At 36.2% G+C, this 18,201-nt stretch overlaps 6 protein-coding genes across 51 annotated transcripts in view; 3 read left to right on the top strand and 3 right to left on the bottom strand.

Moving 5' to 3' along the window:
* Positions 1 to 5,857, top strand: part of LOC129565007 (sodium/hydrogen exchanger 3) — a 41,754-nt gene extending 35,897 nt beyond the window's left edge. For 22 of the 45 annotated variants that reach the window (XM_055439275.1, XM_055439300.1, XM_055439287.1 and 19 more), the window contains 2 exons: positions 908 to 1,328; positions 2,422 to 5,857. In XM_055439275.1, coding sequence (XP_055295250.1) covers positions 908 to 1,328; positions 2,422 to 2,668 — 668 coding nt within the window. In that variant the 3' untranslated portion in view covers positions 2,669 to 5,857. Of the gene's footprint in view, positions 1 to 907 lie in introns of all 45 variants that reach the window. The other 23 variants (XM_055439286.1, XM_055439313.1, XM_055439289.1 and 20 more) reach the window with 5 other exon arrangements.
* Positions 5,858 to 6,151: 294 nt separating this feature from the next.
* Positions 6,152 to 9,888, bottom strand: LOC129565015 (transmembrane protein 53). Its single transcript, XM_055439330.1, has 6 exons — positions 8,570 to 9,888; positions 7,865 to 8,478; positions 7,116 to 7,323; positions 6,874 to 7,026; positions 6,649 to 6,789; positions 6,152 to 6,561 (listed from the first exon to the last, which is right to left on the bottom strand). The coding sequence occupies exons 2-6, from the start codon at positions 8,104 to 8,106 to the stop codon at positions 6,370 to 6,372; spliced, it is 936 nt and encodes a 311-aa protein (XP_055295305.1). The 5' UTR covers positions 8,107 to 8,478; positions 8,570 to 9,888; the 3' UTR covers positions 6,152 to 6,369.
* On the top strand, positions 8,973 to 10,013 carry LOC129565016 (thioredoxin domain-containing protein 17). Of its 2 annotated transcripts, none has more exons than XM_055439332.1 (3): positions 8,973 to 9,113; positions 9,282 to 9,601; positions 9,714 to 10,013. In XM_055439332.1, exons 2-3 carry the CDS (start codon positions 9,375 to 9,377, stop codon positions 9,865 to 9,867), a joined length of 381 nt encoding a protein of 126 aa, XP_055295307.1. In that variant the 5' UTR covers positions 8,973 to 9,113; positions 9,282 to 9,374; the 3' UTR covers positions 9,868 to 10,013. The 2 variants fall into 2 exon arrangements, with proteins under 2 accessions (XP_055295307.1, XP_055295308.1); XM_055439333.1 differs by having other exon boundaries at positions 9,369 to 9,601.
* Positions 10,014 to 10,028: 15 nt separating this feature from the next.
* On the bottom strand, positions 10,029 to 12,169 carry LOC129565013 (uncharacterized). The gene is made up of 2 exons (XM_055439328.1): positions 11,977 to 12,169; positions 10,029 to 11,864 (listed from the first exon to the last, which is right to left on the bottom strand). The coding sequence occupies exons 1-2, from the start codon at positions 12,167 to 12,169 to the stop codon at positions 10,966 to 10,968; spliced, it is 1,092 nt and encodes a 363-aa protein (XP_055295303.1). The 3' UTR covers positions 10,029 to 10,965.
* Positions 12,170 to 12,670: 501 nt separating this feature from the next.
* Positions 12,671 to 15,050, top strand: LOC129565011 (uncharacterized). The gene is made up of 3 exons (XM_055439327.1): positions 12,671 to 13,165; positions 13,260 to 14,079; positions 14,218 to 15,050. The coding sequence occupies exons 1-3, from the start codon at positions 12,866 to 12,868 to the stop codon at positions 14,559 to 14,561; spliced, it is 1,464 nt and encodes a 487-aa protein (XP_055295302.1). The 5' UTR covers positions 12,671 to 12,865; the 3' UTR covers positions 14,562 to 15,050.
* LOC129565009 (SWI/SNF-related matrix-associated actin-dependent regulator of chromatin subfamily A-like protein 1) lies at positions 14,614 to 18,114 on the bottom strand. The gene is made up of 12 exons (XM_055439324.1): positions 17,517 to 18,114; positions 17,296 to 17,424; positions 17,049 to 17,189; positions 16,706 to 16,965; positions 16,529 to 16,622; positions 16,250 to 16,442; positions 15,935 to 16,159; positions 15,742 to 15,811; positions 15,526 to 15,667; positions 15,354 to 15,424; positions 15,040 to 15,234; positions 14,614 to 14,946 (listed from the first exon to the last, which is right to left on the bottom strand). Exons 1-12 carry the CDS (start codon positions 17,956 to 17,958, stop codon positions 14,761 to 14,763), a joined length of 2,148 nt encoding a protein of 715 aa, XP_055295299.1. The 5' UTR covers positions 17,959 to 18,114; the 3' UTR covers positions 14,614 to 14,760.
* Between the last annotated feature and the right edge of the window lie 87 nt (positions 18,115 to 18,201).

Raw genomic sequence — 18,201 nt, forward strand, 5'->3', positions numbered from 1 at the left:
GACATTCCAGATGAGGGACAAATTTTTTTTTTTGAAGCAGTCTACTAGATAGTCACAAAATCAAAATGTACCAAACAGCCAGCTATTTGAAAATAGCTCAGCTCAATATGCAGCCAAACGGAATGTCTGCTGTTCTTACAGATCTTGTTTTAATTCATTCAAAGTTTAAATTGACCATGATTTTAGTGATATTAACTTCATTAATCGATTTTAGCAACAACAAAAATCCCAGCATTTTAAATGTTTTAATTCCAATTTAGTGCACTTTCGTGAAAATAGAAGAAACAAATACTATTAAAACTTATCCAAACGAAATCTTCTTCGGGGCCGGAATTCTATGACATTCCACCAAAATCGTTCGGAATTATTTTTTTCGTACGTAAGACTATATTGGAGTGAAAGAGAGAGATTCCACTGATTTTCATCTTTCTACCGGAATAATTCCGATAACTCAAGGAAGGGTTATCGCAATAATTTGGCTGGGATGATGAAAATTAGTGGAATCTCTCTCTTTCCCTCCAATATAGTCTTACGTACGAAAAAAAATAATTTCCGGACGATTTTGGTGGAATGTCATAGAATTCCAGCCCTGTTCTGCAATCTTTTTTATCTTTAAACATTAGTTTATAGAATGTTATACGTGTATTTGTATTGTTATGGCTTGTATCACTATCACTTTTTGGAATTAGCTTCATCTACAAATTGTTTTTTTTTCCTTACTTTTTCTCTTCATTCCCTTGAAAACGAACGCAAAAACGAAAATAAAAATGAAATATTAAAATTGGCAAACGGTTGAATTCCACACAAACACACTCACACACACAAAAAAACACTCATTCAATTCCAAAATCAAAACAAAAATGTTTACCAAAAATCCAAACCAAATCAAAAAAAAAACTGTGTGAAGGCGCACTATCAAAACCAAAACAAATAAAATCTGTGATAGGTTTGTTTCGACGTGAGAGTACGACATCGGGATCGGCGGCCGGTTCGGATCCATGTTTGGCAGCCGCGCTCACTGAGCTAGCGATGACACCATCATCAACGAATCAACCGAGCACAGTAGCTGGTGCCTACTACCGAGCGGCAAGCATTAGTGGTGCATCATCTACTGAACACCATGAGCGAAGTCTGGCAGCGGCGGCGGCTCGCGGTGATCGTCGACGTTCGATATCCATTTGTGCAGTTACACCAATCGATGAGTCCAGCGAAATGATGGGTGTCGATCCGTTAGGTGCCTTAATTGATTTCAAAAATAACGATAGACACAATAAAGTGGAGAACATTTGTAAGAACAACCGACGCCGGTCACTCTTTGAATTAACCGGGTAAGTGAATTCCATGCAACATCAACAACTACTACAGCTAAAAAAAATGTTTCAAGCAAAGTAACAACAGCCAAAATGATCTGATCAAAACCACAAACAGATTAAATACACAAACAATTGGATTCATATACAGAAATTACAATCTTTTGAAGGAAAAACAAAAATTGTAATTTTTAAACATATTCGGAAAACCAAAAGAATAACATTTTCCAAATTTTGTGATGGGAAAACGCGATCAAACACTTCCTGCATGTCACTCTCTCTTTCTCTGTCTCTCTCTCTCTGTCGTTTTTTATTTCGATGTTTTTGTCGTTCCCCGATCGCCATGAGTTCATGTTCTTTTCTATATGTGCAAAATCATACTGTTGACATCATCATGAAAATCTCGATGATTTCCCTTGGAGAGGGGTTTGTGTAAATAGTGAAAAAAAAATCGATATACACAATTGGAAATTGTAAGATTGGAGGATTTTTCTCAAAAACAATTCTATTTGGTCTCACAAAGTATATTGCTGTTGGTTCTTTCATTTTTTTGTTTCTTTAACCAATATTCGTACATGTAAAATTCGCAAATTGATGAACTTGATTTTCATATGATTGAAGTATTAGTTCACATTCGATGTTTGCAATCAGTAGATTTGAGAACGTTGGGCGTTGTTGGCATATAGTAAATGCTTTCAAACTCTAAATCACTAACACGCACAATTGCCCACTGAAATAGACTCAAAACAGTTGTTTGAAGTTTCATAATATCTAAAATTTGTTGATGTGCTTTGATCATCAATGTCAGAAGCGAAGTAATGTTGAAAACAAATGAATGGCATCACATAAGTATTCAAATCATGATTCACCACGCAGCACATTTTGATTCACAATTAGAATTATCGGTCAAAATTTGCCATTTTGTTGTAAAAAGACAAATCGAAGGTGAGATTGCTACCACTATTGGTATGTGTTGCAACACATGAAATGCGATTGTTAACCATATCATTGCCCTCAGCTAAAGCATACTTGTTAGTGGCACCGTAGCTCGATACTAAATGCATGCATTTGTGTTTCTCTCTTTTTTTTTCTTCCGGTTTCGTTTGTGCAGGAGGTCAGCGTCAGAGGAGAAGTATTCAAAATCGCTACCCGATCGAGATAGTTTCGGAGGTGGCCGACCGCGACCGACACAGTTTTTAACGAAACTAACACCGAAACCACATCTTCGGCAACTGCGATCGCAAACATCATCGCTGTTATCCTCAACATCCATCACCGACACATCCGATGAAGATGACGACGATGAAAGCGAAGAGATTCACGCTTATAACGAGCGAAGGCACAGACGTCATCAATGATTTTAAAATCGGAGGCGTTTTTGTTTCTAGATTTTCCATTAGACGTATAAATTTACATTAATTAGAATCTAATTTTCATTCTAAATTTCTTGTAACACACGGGAAAAAATAGGTTTTGTTCGCTTCTTTGCGTAAGAATTTAAATTATGCTAATCAAAAAGAGAAAAATAAATCAACTACCAGTCTCGTTCCTTTCGCGTCATAAATAATAATCAACTTGTTTTACAGTCGTGAAGTGCAGTTTCTTTCTTTTTTTCTTCATTTTTTTTTCGGTTTCAAATTAAAATTGACAATAAATTTGAATAATCTTTAATCAACTAAATATCTACATAAACAGAGCACGTTTTGTTAGAATTACGTTTTAAGCGAAATTGCACTGCGGAATTTAAAAATTCACATATATGAATGCCAACATTAGTAGGACAATTAAATGGAAACATGGGAGTAATGTTATGAAATTTGATTCTTTTGTCGCTCGCGAATAGAAAAATGATTTTGATTGGAATCCGTTTGTGCCATGCATTACAAAATCAGAAAAAAAGCGAGTGAATTGTCGTAGCGTTTAGCGCACTTTCGTTGTCCATACATGTGCGGACAATTTAGGACAAATTGAACTATCACTATATAACAATTGTTTACGTTCTTCGCCTAGAAACATTAACAAGAGTAAATAAAGCTTTGATAAATCTGCACAGCAACACGGAAAGTGCACAAAAGAGAACAAAAACAGAGTTAAATTCATTTTAATCCGAGTAAAATCGGACGATGATAAGCAAAATTGCATTGCCAACTAGAAATTACACAAACAACAACAAAAATTCAGTAGGAAAATGTTTACTCATTAAGTGTATATAGCGTAATACAATTATAGATAATATTCTATTAGTTCAAGCGAGCAGATTTTTTGTTTCGGCTCCAGGGGTTGGCGAAACAGATGTTAGGCTAGATAGGAGGGGCGGTGAGTATGATGGAAATGATTTAGGTGGAAATGAAAATAAAAAGCGGGAAAATGCATAAAATATTAAGCATATTTTAAGTACAAAACTCAATAGTGCTGAGATGGGTGTTTGCTGATGTGGCTATGTTGGCAGTTTTTAACTTAAAACCGTGCTATTCATGCATTCTCACCAAAATCATCATTTATTAGCGGAGAAAGAGAAATTTAGTTGAAATTGAGCATATTAATAGGCAAACCACCTCCACATAATCATTGAAAGTCCTCAGAAATAAACAAGTGTATATTATATTGTACAGTATGAAAACGAAACACACATAGCGACGAATATGGAGTGCACGTAGGGTGGTCTATTGTGAAGAGAAAATAGAATGATAAATATGTATGAAGAAAAAAACCGAATGATGATGACATTGAACCGCTCTACGGCATCACAAACGTTCAAACATATCGAAAGACAATTAGATATCATACTCACACACACCGCATTTAGTTTGCCACACGCCAATGGCCAACATTAGGCTGAAATATGGTACATTTTCTACAATGGACAAACACATTTTTAATCATACATCAATTGCATTCTCAAACTGTAGTAAAATTGCTAAACTGTACATCAATCAATGCAGAGAAGAAATTCAGTGTGCATTTCTTCTTCCTTCAAACAACGATTCAAATTGGTAGCACATTAAATAGGACACATTACACAATTTTCATGGCAGGTGGTATATCCAAGTTGTACTTGATTCAATACAAACACTTGCAATCCGTTAGACTGGCTGTACCTTGAACCGTGTTTTAAATTAGACAAGATTGGTTTTTTAAATAGAAAATACGAGAACAAAAAAAAGTATATCGACGAATAAGAAATTATCCGAAATGTTGATTATGCTTTTTCTTGTTGTGAAAATAAAACGGGTCTTTTATCTGAATGGATAGCTTGGCTACATATTATTGTGGACTGGTTGAACCACTTTATAGATATAAAAAATTACAGGTGAAGGATTTTCTTTAGAAGAACATTTTTTGTTTGGAGAATTTCCATTCTGGGACTGCTTACTCTATTTTTGTAGAGGAATGAGGAATGATCACTAATTTTGCTTTTTAAAAAGTGTGGTATTGACCTCGAGCTCTCAACTTATCACTTTTTGAAAGTAAAGAGAGTATAGAGTAGAGTGACAATAAATGGTATCTTTTTACGATTTCTAGTCGATAAACTGTCTTGATTGTCAAAAAAAAAAAAAATTATAGATGACCCACTGAAGGTCAACTTTCAAATTTCGGATGAGCAAAAACTCAGCACTTAGAGTATCGATCTCCCCTTTATAAAACTAAAGTGAGTAATCCAGAAAAGTCCCTTAAAGAAAACATCCAAAACAAAGAGCAATGTTCCGATGAACCAACAATCGCACACTAGTCGTATTTCATATCTACTAAACCGTTCAATCAGCTCATCCTAAAACACACCGCTTGTATCGATTTTCCTCGTCCGCCCCCAGCAGGAAAAATGAGCACATTTAACCGATGCTAATACACAAAATTGCGCTGAAAACAAGTACTAAACTAGAAAAAAATAAATAAAACTGTTCAATCGTTCAAATGAGATAAAAAAAATTGTAATTTGATTGCTGTTGAATTTCAATTAATCGCAACTAATTAAAAAATTAATTGTATTAAAGGCTTATTTGTAATGACATATTTAGATTTAGTGATTATTATATTTATGAAGAAAAAAAAACCTCTAAATGAAGAAAATTATTTTTAAGAAATGAACGATACATCTGAAATGACCAGGAGGTCACTGGAACAACACTCACACACTATGTGCGCGACTCACTTTTAAAACTAACATAATTTTTTTCTCTTTCAAGATTAATTCTGACGGCATAACTTACGCCTTACAAGGCGACTACAAGACTACACACTCGAATCAATTTTACTGCCCACTTCTTTCTCTCTCTACAGAGCGTTTATTGTTTCTGTGAAAGTTGCAAGCATACCTAAGAATGGTTTTATCATACAAATATTCTGGATCAATGCAAACACTACATAAATGAATAGAAAATAAAATGAGCTCACATTGTGAGTGACAAATTACAAATTACAAATAGATAAATACAAACAAAAAACAAAGGGTCTAATGAAAACATGGAACTTAGTTGAAAAACATCGGCTGTATATTCTACGAGATTTGTAATGAAACAAACTAAAAAGAAATTAAATGGTATTTTGTATTTGGATTTGGATTTCATTTGAGATATTTAACTATCCCAGCAGAAGAACAACAAGTAGGACATGCATTAAATTGCGAAATATTTTTTTCGCCTACATCCATTTACATTTTGACACATACAAAAATTGAACAGGTGAACACACACAAATACAATTGGACGAAAAATTCGAGAGACTAGAATTTTTCGCGCAGTACACAAAACCAACAGAGACATTGTTTATATTTTTGGTAGAAAATAATAAATTATATTTTTAATCTGTTATTATAATGAAACAGCATTTTTAATTCTATTCTATTTGGGTTTTTGTGTGTTAAAAGCATTTTGAACATTTTTTGTTTGTTTTACAGAGAAACGAAGACTACTTAACATTTTGTGTAAGCAATTACAATTATTTGTTCACTATATGAAGCGTAAGTAATTTAAACAAACGATGACTACGATTCAAATATAGAATTCTAAGAAGGCGAATGTTGAAAAAAAGGCGAATGTTGTCTGAGATTGAGGCGATTGTCCTAATTGAATTTATTTTTTGCTTCCATTTGAAGTGGGATGCTCATTAAGCAATTACTGATGAATGTACAAACACATTGAATATACTTTTGTGGATATTTGATAAAGAGCTTAACATGTTCTGCTTCATAAAAGCACACCGTTTCTACCGGCACACCGATACTCTGTCGAAATTGAGCAAATGTTTCAACATCCTGAAAATAAAATCGACAATGTTTTCCAATTAAAATTTTTTTTTTTGTTTCGCTTCATATGAATGCACACTCGAGGAAAGCACTTACTCCGGGCAAAATCAATTTGTCTGCATTCGAATACAAAAATAGCTGCGGAATATAATTATCAAGGTATTTCAAATCATTATACGGATTTATACTTGGAACTGGACTCGATGAAAACATTCCTTTCAGACGAAGGTATAGATCCTGTGTGTTCAAGGTCATGAAAATAATGATTAACAAAAATTTCGTTGGAAATGTGGAGAGGAAAAAATGCTCGTCCGTTCTTACCTCGAATACCCATTTCGCTGCCAGTCCCAATGTTATGCACCATGAAACTATGGAACCAAATCGACGCTCTTTACCATAAATAGATGACACCGCTCGATAAAGAGACAGCAGACGCCGATCGCCTGGCGACGAATCGAATATTATCCCACATATCTGAAATGACATCATGAAACAGAACAACGTGAACGAATTAAACGATATTCATTGTTGCTGTAGTCAAGTCAATAAATCAATCCACTAACATCTAATGGCGTTTGAAATTCCTTGATAGCCAAGTCAATATGCTGATATAAATATGCGCCGCCATTTGAGAAAACGTGTAGAATTATTGGATTCGCATCGAAATTCATGTCGTACAAGAGTTTGACGATTTTCTGTCCAATCGGTTTCATGGCATCACGCTTCCAGAAAATATTCTCAACAGGTGCCGTGTATCGAACAGTAATCAATCTGATGGGAAAAATTGATATAATCACAATCAGACATTCCGTTGTTGTCATTGTCGTTATAACATCGAAAAATCAATCAAGTGAAGCCAATGGTATTGACATGGTAGTGCATGGCTAAGTTTAAAGGCTTGGAATTTTGGCTTTTTTACATGGCAAATGTTTTTAGACGTGTGTTGTAAATGGGAAAACTTCCAAATGTCATGTGATATGGATGCGATTCAAGGTCAATGAATGGTGCAGTTAAACGGCTCTATTTTATCAAGGTTAAACGCTCTGAATTAATTTTCTGTTCTGGTGCTATTCGAATTCAGTGGGAAGCCAAATGAGATCGAACATTTAATTGATATTGAGGAATACAAATGTGAAAGAGAAATGAATTGAAATGGCTTGAAAGTGTGTGTAAAGCAACAGTGAAATGGCACGTACAAATGGAGCGATGTGAATGAAAATATTGTCTAGTGATATTCTTATGAGAATCATTCAATCAAATGAATGTTTAGAAAAAACAAAATGACAAAATGAACCAAAAATATTTTGTTTACCCACGGTCCTCATAAATCTTTGAATATTTCATGAGATATCGGTCTTGACAACCAGCCCATCCCAGCAGCAAAACAATCGGTGTGGTGCTATCATCGGTAGCAAAATTAAAATCACACTCGGCACACTCATTTGGTGGATATGCCTGGCTAATGGCACTTGACTGCGGCGGAGGAAACTTAATGAAATATTCCAACGAATCCTGACGTGGTAAATAATGGTCTTCAATAGCTGACGATGACATAATTTCTGCTGTCACCGTTTTATATACAAATTAAATTGATATGCTTAATTTAAGGCTGTACGTTTTAATTGAACACCAAATGTTGCGTTTGGTTTGTCGTTTGAGTTTAATTGAATTCCAAACGAAATTGAAATAGTGGAAAATCAACTGGAAACAATATCACTGGCAAAAACAAGTGACAATTTTCTCAATACGTCCCTTTTAACCGGTAAACTGTTCCAGTGACTTTCATATACTGCAGAGCACTATGTTAACCGTGACATCAGGATCCGTTGTGCATATGGAGAAAAAACAGTGATTTTTCGATTGAATTTGGAAGGATAGTTGCAGCACATGCGCCGTTGCTTTCATTCGAATTTCCGTATTCTTTATCTTGATGGAAAGAAAAATGAAATAAGTTCTTTTTTTCAAAATGTTTACAAGAAATTTGTTTGAAAACCAATGTTTTAATGACATAAATTACCTCAGAGAAAAAAACCACCTCAAAACCTAAATAATTTATTGAATAATTATTAAAATTCCACTTTTCATCATGAATTCGCATGATTGCTTCGTGATGTAAACAAAAATCACGCTACTTGTACTCTGCGACAAACGGTTGCGTACACGTCTGTGACCAAATGTCAAACTCAACAGAGCAGTTCATATATGGTCGACACCATTTACGGAATATTTCAAAATTATAACTCAAAAAAACGATGTTCATTTAATTTTTTCTATAAAATTAACACGATTCGTTGATATTTTACGAGTTTAATTGATGAAACATTCACGGTACAAAAATACTGGTCGTATTCCATTCAAATAAGAATGTTCGTATACCAGGAAATGGCTGCGTACGTTGGTTTGACGTCTGTCAAACGGCATACGTTTCGTTCTCTTTCTCTCGCAGTAGCTGTGGTCTCAGTTGTATGCTTGTATGTCGTTTAGTCATAAAATTGCGTTTGACTTGCATTTAATCAGAGGAAAAAAACCCATTAGTTGATCAGTCATCTTGAGAAATTGAAGTAAGTGTGATTTTTAATTATCCTAAACCAATTCAATCTAATGCATTATCATGTTTCTATCATAATTCCATTTTATGCCAAATCACGATTGCGTTTGATTAAATTGGCTTTATCTGTGTCTCTTATCATCAAAGTGCTTATTGGTTATTTTGTGGATATATTTTGTAGGCGAAACTGGCGTTGAGTCTATCGTTGCGACTTTTGAAACAAAATTTACCTAGATTCGGTTTCAGTAATTCTTTTTCAACGTCTCAGGCAAAAATGGTCAAGGAATACCACGTGAAAGGCTACGAAGAGTTCACCAAACTGGCTGAAAGTTTGGAAAGCACCGGTGAACATGTACACATTTTGTTCAGCGGCGGCAAAGACGAAACTGGCAACAGCTGGTGCCCGTACTGTGTAAAGGCCGATCCAGTTATCAAGGAGGGACTGAAACATGCCGCCGAGAATAGCCACTTCATTCACGTCGAAGTTGGAGATCGACCATAGTAAGTACCGATTTTTGTGGATTTTCACAAGGAGAAAATGTGATTGATTCAATTGAAAAACAAAAATTAAAAGCGATACAAAGCATCACAATAACCAATTTCACTTTTTCAGTTGGAAAGATTTGAACTGTCCATTCCGCAAGGATCCACGCACCCATTTGGTCTTCTTGCCCACATTACTTCGCTGGAAATCGCCACAGCGTTTGGATGGTGAACGGTGCTCTCAATCAGATTTGGTGGAAATGCTTTTCAGCGACGACGATTAGACTCACAACGTCAGCACACAACTGCCCAAAATACCCAATTTTTTCACATTTCAACCGAAATTCTAGTTGCACTTATTTCAGTGTACTTACCACAGTAACAATTATACACAATAAAATATTATCGCTTTTGTCATTAAAATTGAATGTAACACGATCGAATCTTTTGTTTGTGCATGATTAAAATTCATTTAATGTACACATTAAACTTTTGATGGTGCAGATTGCATACATGAATTGGTGATGTTGAACAATTTCAAACGCAGCTATCGTGGAATACTTTATTCATGGTCACCTTTAGTTTGGCCAACTGTAGTATTGACTCTATGAAACACATTTTTTATTATATTTTACTCAAATTCTCAACGTGAGAGCTACTTATTGAATCTACAATTTTAGAATCGACAACGATTCAAAATGATTTATTTGCTTGATTCGGTCACCCGAATACTACGAGCAAATACTCCAATGAAAAATTCAAAACGCATCGCTTAGAGTAAATGTCAATTTTTTCTTTCCTTCAAAACTATCGTTGTCGATTCTAAAATTGTAGAGTCAATAAGTAGCTCTCCCGTTGAGAATTTGAGTAAATTAGAATAATGACTTTGCGGCACCAGTGCTGAAAACTGAACAAAAATCAATTTCTGATCTAATTTCTGACATTTTATATTTTCATATAATGAAAACTAAACGAAATTTTGATTTAAAATCACTGATTGTTGATTGCCAATCACCCGTTTGATTATTCATACTTTCAGATCGGTGTTAAAACTAACCTCAACTGCAATTGCAGCAGCATTATGATTTATTTTGGCTAGGTAAATGGTTTACCCAAAAGTCCATGTTGTTTTAGATGAAATGTGAACACAAACAGGAAATCATTTTTCTTGAAAGATGCTTCTATTGAAAAGGGCAAGAAAGTTCACTGCAATTATTTTTTTGTTTGAATTTGGGCTGACATCTCAAAATAATTCTTGGTCAAAACTGAAAAACTCAACTCCATAGCAAAAAAAAACGTTTTTTTTTCCTTGTCAAATCTTCTCGTCAATTTTATTTTCAAACAAAACATATGAATGTTTTTGAGTCCAGCTCTTGCCATGTTCACGCCAATCCATCGTCGAGTGCCGCCGCAATTCGAAGGGCAGCATTCAAAGTTGCGTCGACTCTTTTCAGAATGGCGTTCCGTAGGGCATCGTCAATGCGAAATGTGAGAAGATTCGATGCGTGAACTTGTTCATAAGTTGACTTGACCGAACCAATGACGTACACGAAGACAAAACCTGGTTGAATGGGGTTCTTCCTGTACATGTCTGGCACTTGGTTATTTGGAATGACAATCGCCGGCCACCATTTTATCGCTTTTCCGACTTTTGCGGCTTTTGCATACACAATATCGGTCGGTGTATTTCCAGCTAAACATTGGCGACATTCCGTTTCATTCCGATGGCAACTTTCATGAAATATGCTGGCACATTTCGTACATCGCTTCAACTCCATCTTGTTATTTTGTCTTAGGCAAACGGAACAGGTTAAAATAATGTTTCTCTCGCTGTTTTGCCATCTCGGCAATTCAAATGGAATGCCACGTTTGTCTTGTAAAATTTTCTCAGCGATTGATTGTGCCTCTTCATTCGATATGGTTGCTGGAGCAAGTTTCATTTTGTGCCTTAAGTCGTAGACATTGAGCTTGAATTGTTGCTTGTCCGTTTTCAGGTGACATCGTGTTAGTTGCGATTCAAGTTTGGAAAAATCTCCGTCCCTGATGTCGGCCAGAATTTTTTTTAATCCATCGGAACAAAATTTCAATCGTTCAACCGCATTTATCGATCTCGTCAGTTTTTCGATGGCTTTTCGACAATTACGCTCTTTGATCAATGCCAACGTCCTATTTCCAGAATAGATTTCACTGTCGAGCTGAATTTCGGTATGCAGTGTCAAATGCTCTGAGCCAATTATTATCACATTGTTGTCAATCAAATTTCGCACTTCAACTCTGCCGCCTGTGAAAATTCAATGCACTTGAATTAGCTTCTGAATGATTTTTTCCCTCTAAATTTTTTTAAATCGAAAAAAAAAGTTTTTTCTTCCATTTCATCATTGAATTTTACTCACCATCTAAAATATCTTGTACAATTACAAGGGTATCCAAACACAGATTGTGTTTAATCCAAACGATTTCATTTTTTCCTATTTCGATTCCGTCACTTAACTCTATTCTAATAGGTTCTCCATCAATTTCTGATGGAGAATTATTATTTGAGTCTGAACTACTTCTTCGACGGTTATTGAATCTGGTTCTTATCATTTTGGACTCGTTTCCGTAAATTACTTTGAAAATTTCGGAAAGAATTCGTTAGGTTATCGATAATTTTGTGGATCTGGATAATAAAATTTGTGCGCGCAACGTTTTAATTGCTATTCTTATTATTTGGTAAGTCTTTGGTGGTGGACAATTGGCAAACGACTGAGCGCATAAATGACAATGTTAAGCGGTGTTAGTTGCAAACTAAATGTTAAGCACTGTTCACAATGACCTTGGTTCTTATTTGCATACAGTTGCCATCATTCTCATTTACATAAAAATAAATTATTTTATTGATGGGATTAATCTTTTTCTAGTGATCATTTTCGGAATAATTTTTTTTTCATTTGAAAATTATCTCTTCATCGAACAAAGGATAAATCATCTCATTTGAATATTTGATTTGTAGCGTTGCTTGTGATAATGTGACCCTTGCGGTAATTTTGTTTCAAACAACCAACCGTCGTTTATGAAAATGTGCAATGTGTGTGATTGTTATTGCTTGTTGCTAGCACATGCTACCGTGTGACAGTTGATATATTTGTGTACACTTGTTGCCGTATGACAAAGTTGTCGTTTTTATTGTTTTTGTCAGTCGTAACTAAATCGTTCATTTGTTCGGTCGGTCGGTCATTACACTGATTTTTTCTCTTCCAAGTTAGAAGTGCTGACTATTTTGATTTGGAACTTTCAAACAAAATGTACGAGAAGCATGATAGTGACGACGACAACCGCTATGTATGTTCACAAATAAAACCAAGCTGGAAGCAGGCTTACGAAAATGGCAATTTTGGCGATGATTTTCCACCGGATTTACAAGTGAATGCTGCGCCGTCACAAGCACTAGATCAATCAGCAGTATTTTTAACGCGCATCCTAAATAGGGTTCGGAGCAAACAAAATGATCGACAGCCAGTTGAATCGACCGCTCAAATAGTGTCTACGGTTAAAATTCTGACTACATCTGCGCAAAAGCCACAAGACATTCTAATGAACGATGTAATTACAGTTCTCAAGTCATTTTTCTCGACTTTTCTGCAATTTTCCTTCATATTTTGATGAACTGTCATTGAAATCATTACCTCTTTTGCAGACTCCATGCCAACCGAATCCAATTCAGAGACCGGTCGATCCAAGACTACAGATTGGACGTGCGTGCGCTCAAACTGCGTCTCGTGTTGGGATGCTGCCAAATGTGTCGCATCAAAACGTACATTATCAAAGTGTATATTACCCAAATGTAGCTATTCTGTCAACATTGAATACACAACGGCCATCTGATCCTCGGTTACGGCGAGAATGGCAACCAGTGTCAACGCAGAGCGTTCACTTCGCATCACCAATTCAGCCGTCTGATGCTGAAGCAATTGCCAGACGCCGTATTACGATGAATGATTACAAAAGATACACTTCGGATCCATCAGAGCCGGAAAAAGATCGTGCAATCAGCATCAATCAAGTGTCATCAACACAAGCCTATGTTCATGATGAGCAAAAGTCAAACGTTGGTAACGATGAGCAAATTGACAGATCAAATCCACAAAACGTGTGTCAAGGAAACGAACAAGTTCCAGTGGCATCGCCAAATGATCAAGAAACTGAACCCAGTCAATCTTCCTCGTCGAATATCGCAACGTCAATCATTCTGCAGCCGGAAATAGATCCATCCACTGATTCTTCGCCAACAAATCCGAATCAAGAAATTGAAGATGAGTTTATGGAAAATGTGGCAGACGAAGAGATTACAATCAAAGATGAGGTCGTCAACGATGTACCGGCCGCACAGAATGTTGTAGAGGATTACTATGATTCATATGACAGTGATGCGACTGAGGTATTGGACTTTGACGCGTTCCAAAGAGAACGTATGTCACATATGTGGAAGGAGCCGGTGATCATTGACATTGGCGAAGGTACGATTAATGTGAAATTGAACGCTTTTTATGGACCATATTACAAATTGAGAGATTTTCTTTAAAATTCTTAGTTTTTTTGAACGAAAATTGGATTTTCCATCATTTATTCCATTGAAAACATAATTTTTTCAACAGAAAATATGTCGCCACAGTACAAAGTCGAAATGGGCCTAGAGTTGCAAGAAGTGCAAAAAGAAGAGCGCCAAAGTGAATCGGAAGCTGATGATAGCAACAATCAAAGTAAAGCTCTGCCGATACGGTTTGATTTCAGTCGAGAAGTTCGCATCGTTTTGGAAGATATTGCTAAAATACCAATAGAATCAACCGTTTTTGATTTTCTCCAGAAAAAGAAGCGACTGACCAAGCCGTTGCCTGAATCTGAAGCGGAACAATTGCCACCCATCGAAATCTCGTCCAGCGATGATGATTTCGTGTATGAGCTATCGGATTCTGATAGCGATATAGAAATGATTTCATAGTTTGCTCAAATCATGATACGATCGCCGATTTTGTTCTAAAGAAAAGTAATAATTTTTAATTCCGTCTCAGACACACTTTATTTCATATTTTTTTATGAAAAAAAAAATTATATTTGAGCCCAGTGGCAGTTCCATTCCTTAATTTATTGCATTTAAGTAGCATTTCATTCATGCATGACATGCATTGCATGTATAACGATTAGAAATCTAAATCAAGCATAAGTGCATCGTCGGCGTCATCATCGAGAATGTGATGGTAGTCCATGCTTTCCACCGCTGGTTGAACTGATGTTTGGTCACCATTGTTATTGTTATTGATTTGACCGCCTTCTGCTGATTTGGGACTTTCGAAGTAACGATCAATTGTCTGATCTGATGACTGTGCCTGAAAAATAGAAAAAAATGTGTAATTTCGAATACTCGATTGAATTTGTTTAAAAAGAAAATGTATCGAAACATTAAATAAAATTCAACTTACCGAAACTGTAACCGTCGAATGTGTTGCATCAGTCAGATCTTCGGAAAAGATACCGGCTTTGTTGAGAACATCTTGCTTGCCTTTCACCATATTCCACATATAATCGTCAACTGTACCCTTTGCCAGCAAATAACGGCATGTGACCGGTGACTTCTGGCCAATACGATGTGCACGGGATTCACATTGAGCCAAAGTCTGGAGAAGAGACAAAGGAATTGAACAGATTTGTAAAGTAAAGCAATTTTTTCAAGAAAAATGATCGATTTTTCATTGGATGACCATTGGGATTTTAATCAAAAGTCTGTGATACTCACACTTGGGTTCCAATCGAGCTCAGCAAAAACAACCAGTGACGCAGCCGTCAGCGTGATTGCAGCATTGCATGCTACAGAGAAACAGAAAAGATTAAAATAAATAAGCGATAGTGACTTGATGGAAACGTTGTAGAAAAGATTTCAATCAATCAATTTGTATGTGTAGACTTACCTTGTAAAGAGAGAACCGCCACTTGACACGACTTGTTATTTTGGAATTTGTCAATGTACGTTGCACGGAGATCATTTCTGGTTGAACCATCGATCCGGATGAAATTCGTGTTCAGACCAGTCAAACATTTGGACAACGCGTCCTATTTGAAGAAAAAAAAATGCGAAAACGTAAGTATGGAAGGAGAAAATGATACCGGTTCACTTTCTAACTTACCATCATCACCTTGTGGTGGCCAAAAATGATGAACTTTGTTTTTTGTTTCACCAAATCCGTCACGTACGAGCTGAGAAGTACAGAAATTAAGCATTTGTTTTTTTTCTCTTCAGAAGCATTGGTACTTGAGTGAACCATGTTTCTAAAGGAAAGTGAACATTTTCTTTGGAATCAAGTTTCGACAAAATCTCACCAAACAGCGTTTGCTTTGAGTATGGCCGATTCGGCATACAATCTGAGCAACACGGCCTTTCGATCCTGTCCTTGTAATTTCTTAACATCTTCGTTAAATTCTTTGCAGTTTTCAATTGTTTCTCTCATGCTGTCATCGTGTGTATTCCAAACTTTTTTCGAGTCGAGCAGGATCGTTTCACGAGACTTTTCACCCAATTCAAACTGTACGCTTTCTTTGGTTCGACTGTGAGAATCAAGAAAATTCGTACTCAATACTTATACACATACAAATAGAACGAGATTATTTTGATTAAAACACAAAAAATTAATTTACCGAATCATGAATTTGCGCCGCAATATGATGTTCAGCTCTGGCAGATTACTGCTGCCCGAACTGTCAAGTCCGAAGTTTGTCTCTTTGGCATCGCAATATCGCACAGCATATGGTTTGAAACCACCAAAGAAATTCTTATCAATCAAACTCAATTGACAGAACAATTCATTGGGTCGAGATAATGCCGGTGTACCTTGAGATAGAAATGAATTGATTGATTTTTATTTCAGTAACTTTTATTTCCATTCATCAGACGATATAAAATGATTCAATGTTCACCTGAGAGCAGAATTATACGTTTGGCTTTCTCACACAAACGAGTGGCACTTTGAGCCGATTTGGTCTTGTGGTTTTTAATCGTGTGAGACTCGTCCTATTTTCCGAATAAAACATATTTCAGAAAAAAAATGCAAGAATGGAATTGAAAAAATGACTTCGATTCAATTTCTAACTTACCAAAATGACGCAACCGAATGATCTTTTTAGCAAAGTTTCAACATTTTTATCCATTAGCGAATAGCTAGTGATGAGAACTTTGTAGTCACCAACATACTCATTTGTTGATGTCAATACCTTAACCGAACCATTTGAAATCGCTGGCAGTAAGTTGTTTATATGCTGTGCCCAGCCGTCACGTGCAGTGGCAGTGGTGACAATCAACAGCGGCCAATCGTCTTTATAGAAATCAGCAATTGCTATGGCTTGATAAGTTTTACCTGAAAGCAGAACGAACCATGAAAATGAATTGTATCATAAAAACGAAATCCAATTAATTTCATCAAGCACATGAAGAACACACCAAGTCCCATATCATCAGCAATCAAACAACGGCCTCCGTTGCTTATTCCGAATGCAACACCATATTTCTGGAAACCAAGTAGCTGTGAACTCAAAGTGGGTTCGATTGCTTGAAGACACAGAAAATCCAGCTCTTTTTCCTCTGAAAGGATTGAATCGACATTAATGTTTTCAATACTGACTACAATTAACTCTGTTTGCAATCACTTTATTCGGACCCTTCATCCATTAGTCTAACATGAGTTTACCTTCTTTCAACAGTTTCAAAACGAATTTTGGCAATGGACCAATTGCGACGTTTGGATTGAGTGCGCTGACTTTCTTTTGCACCTCTTCATAATCGCTCAAATTAAATGACCAAATCTTGTCTTTGGGATCTGCAAAAACGTGATTTTTTTTTGATTTTTTAGAAAACTCAAACCGTGTAACTAAAAAAACTCTCTCTCAAAGTCTGTCTCCAAATACTTACCGTACGATCGTGTTGGAATTGTTTTGAACACATCAATCAATTTATTATGGTAACCACTTTGAACGACTTGAAATCGTGTTGATGAGATCATGGAGCATGTGCATGTGACTGGTTTTGCCATAATTGAAGCCCATGTTCGTTGATTCAAATTCGTATTCTGTGCTGCAGTATTTTGTACCGAATTGCGTGGATATGGTTGCGAGGAGATTCGATTGTTGTGACTCGGCGTTTGTTGTTGCTTCATCTTATTTTCATATTGATTCAACGTATTTGCCTTGTCGTTGCTGGTATTGCCATAAAAAACCGATGTAGCTTTGGCGGCTGTTCCAGGACTCGTGTTTTTGCTCGGAACATTGCCTGTTTGTGCTAATGCTTTGGTTTGTTTCAACCGTTCCAATGCCTCACGCTTCTTTCTGGCAATTTCCTCAGCTGTGCACGACATTTCGATTTTTTTATCCTAATCTATCCTTACTTACTAATGCGATTCGTTCAACAAAAACTCTTAGCCAATGTGAAAAACAGAAACAAGCGTTTGACTTGCAATGATGAAATTTGCTTTGTTTACTATATTCAGGTTGTAACATGTGTCAAATTGCGCGGAATAATTCTGCTCATCGTTCAACTGTCACTTGTTGGATATGGTTGGTGAGTAAAGTGGTGAGTAAACGTTTCTCATCCACACTCG

Source organism: Sitodiplosis mosellana, unplaced genomic scaffold, assembly GCF_009176505.1.
Source record: "Sitodiplosis mosellana isolate CC-2019 unplaced genomic scaffold, AAFC_SMos_1.0 Smas_scaffold_2, whole genome shotgun sequence".
NCBI lineage: Eukaryota > Metazoa > Arthropoda > Insecta > Diptera > Cecidomyiidae > Sitodiplosis > Sitodiplosis mosellana.

Excerpts from the sequence above, each read along its gene's own strand:
- LOC129565009 (XM_055439324.1), bottom strand. The coding sequence starts at position 17,958 with ATGTCGTGCACAGCTGAGGAAATTGCCAGAAAGAAGCGTGAGGCATTG. Across the intron at positions 16,160-16,249 it reads CGGCGCAAATTCATGATTCG|TCGAACCAAAGAAAGCGTAC; the intron begins GTAAATTAATTT and ends TGATTCTCACAG. Across the intron at positions 15,235-15,353 it reads AGCTCGATTGGAACCCAAGT|ACTTTGGCTCAATGTGAATC; the intron begins GTGAGTATCACA and ends TCTCTTCTCCAG.
- LOC129565011 (XM_055439327.1), top strand. The coding sequence starts at position 12,866 with ATGTACGAGAAGCATGATAGTGACGACGACAACCGCTATGTATGTTCA. Across the intron at positions 13,166-13,259 it reads AAGACATTCTAATGAACGAT|ACTCCATGCCAACCGAATCC; the intron begins GTAATTACAGTT and ends CCTCTTTTGCAG. Across the intron at positions 14,080-14,217 it reads GATCATTGACATTGGCGAAG|AAAATATGTCGCCACAGTAC; the intron begins GTACGATTAATG and ends TTTTTTCAACAG.
- LOC129565016 (XM_055439332.1), top strand. The coding sequence starts at position 9,375 with ATGGTCAAGGAATACCACGTGAAAGGCTACGAAGAGTTCACCAAACTG. Across the intron at positions 9,602-9,713 it reads GAAGTTGGAGATCGACCATA|TTGGAAAGATTTGAACTGTC; the intron begins GTAAGTACCGAT and ends TCACTTTTTCAG.
- LOC129565013 (XM_055439328.1), bottom strand. The coding sequence starts at position 12,169 with ATGATAAGAACCAGATTCAATAACCGTCGAAGAAGTAGTTCAGACTCA. Across the intron at positions 11,865-11,976 it reads TGTACAAGATATTTTAGATG|GCGGCAGAGTTGAAGTGCGA; the intron begins GTGAGTAAAATT and ends GAATTTTCACAG.
- LOC129565015 (XM_055439330.1), bottom strand. The coding sequence starts at position 8,106 with ATGTCATCGTCAGCTATTGAAGACCATTATTTACCACGTCAGGATTCG. Across the intron at positions 6,790-6,873 it reads CAGCGAAATGGGTATTCGAG|GATCTATACCTTCGTCTGAA; the intron begins GTAAGAACGGAC and ends TTGAACACACAG. Across the intron at positions 6,562-6,648 it reads ACAAATTGATTTTGCCCGGA|GATGTTGAAACATTTGCTCA; the intron begins GTAAGTGCTTTC and ends TTTTATTTTCAG.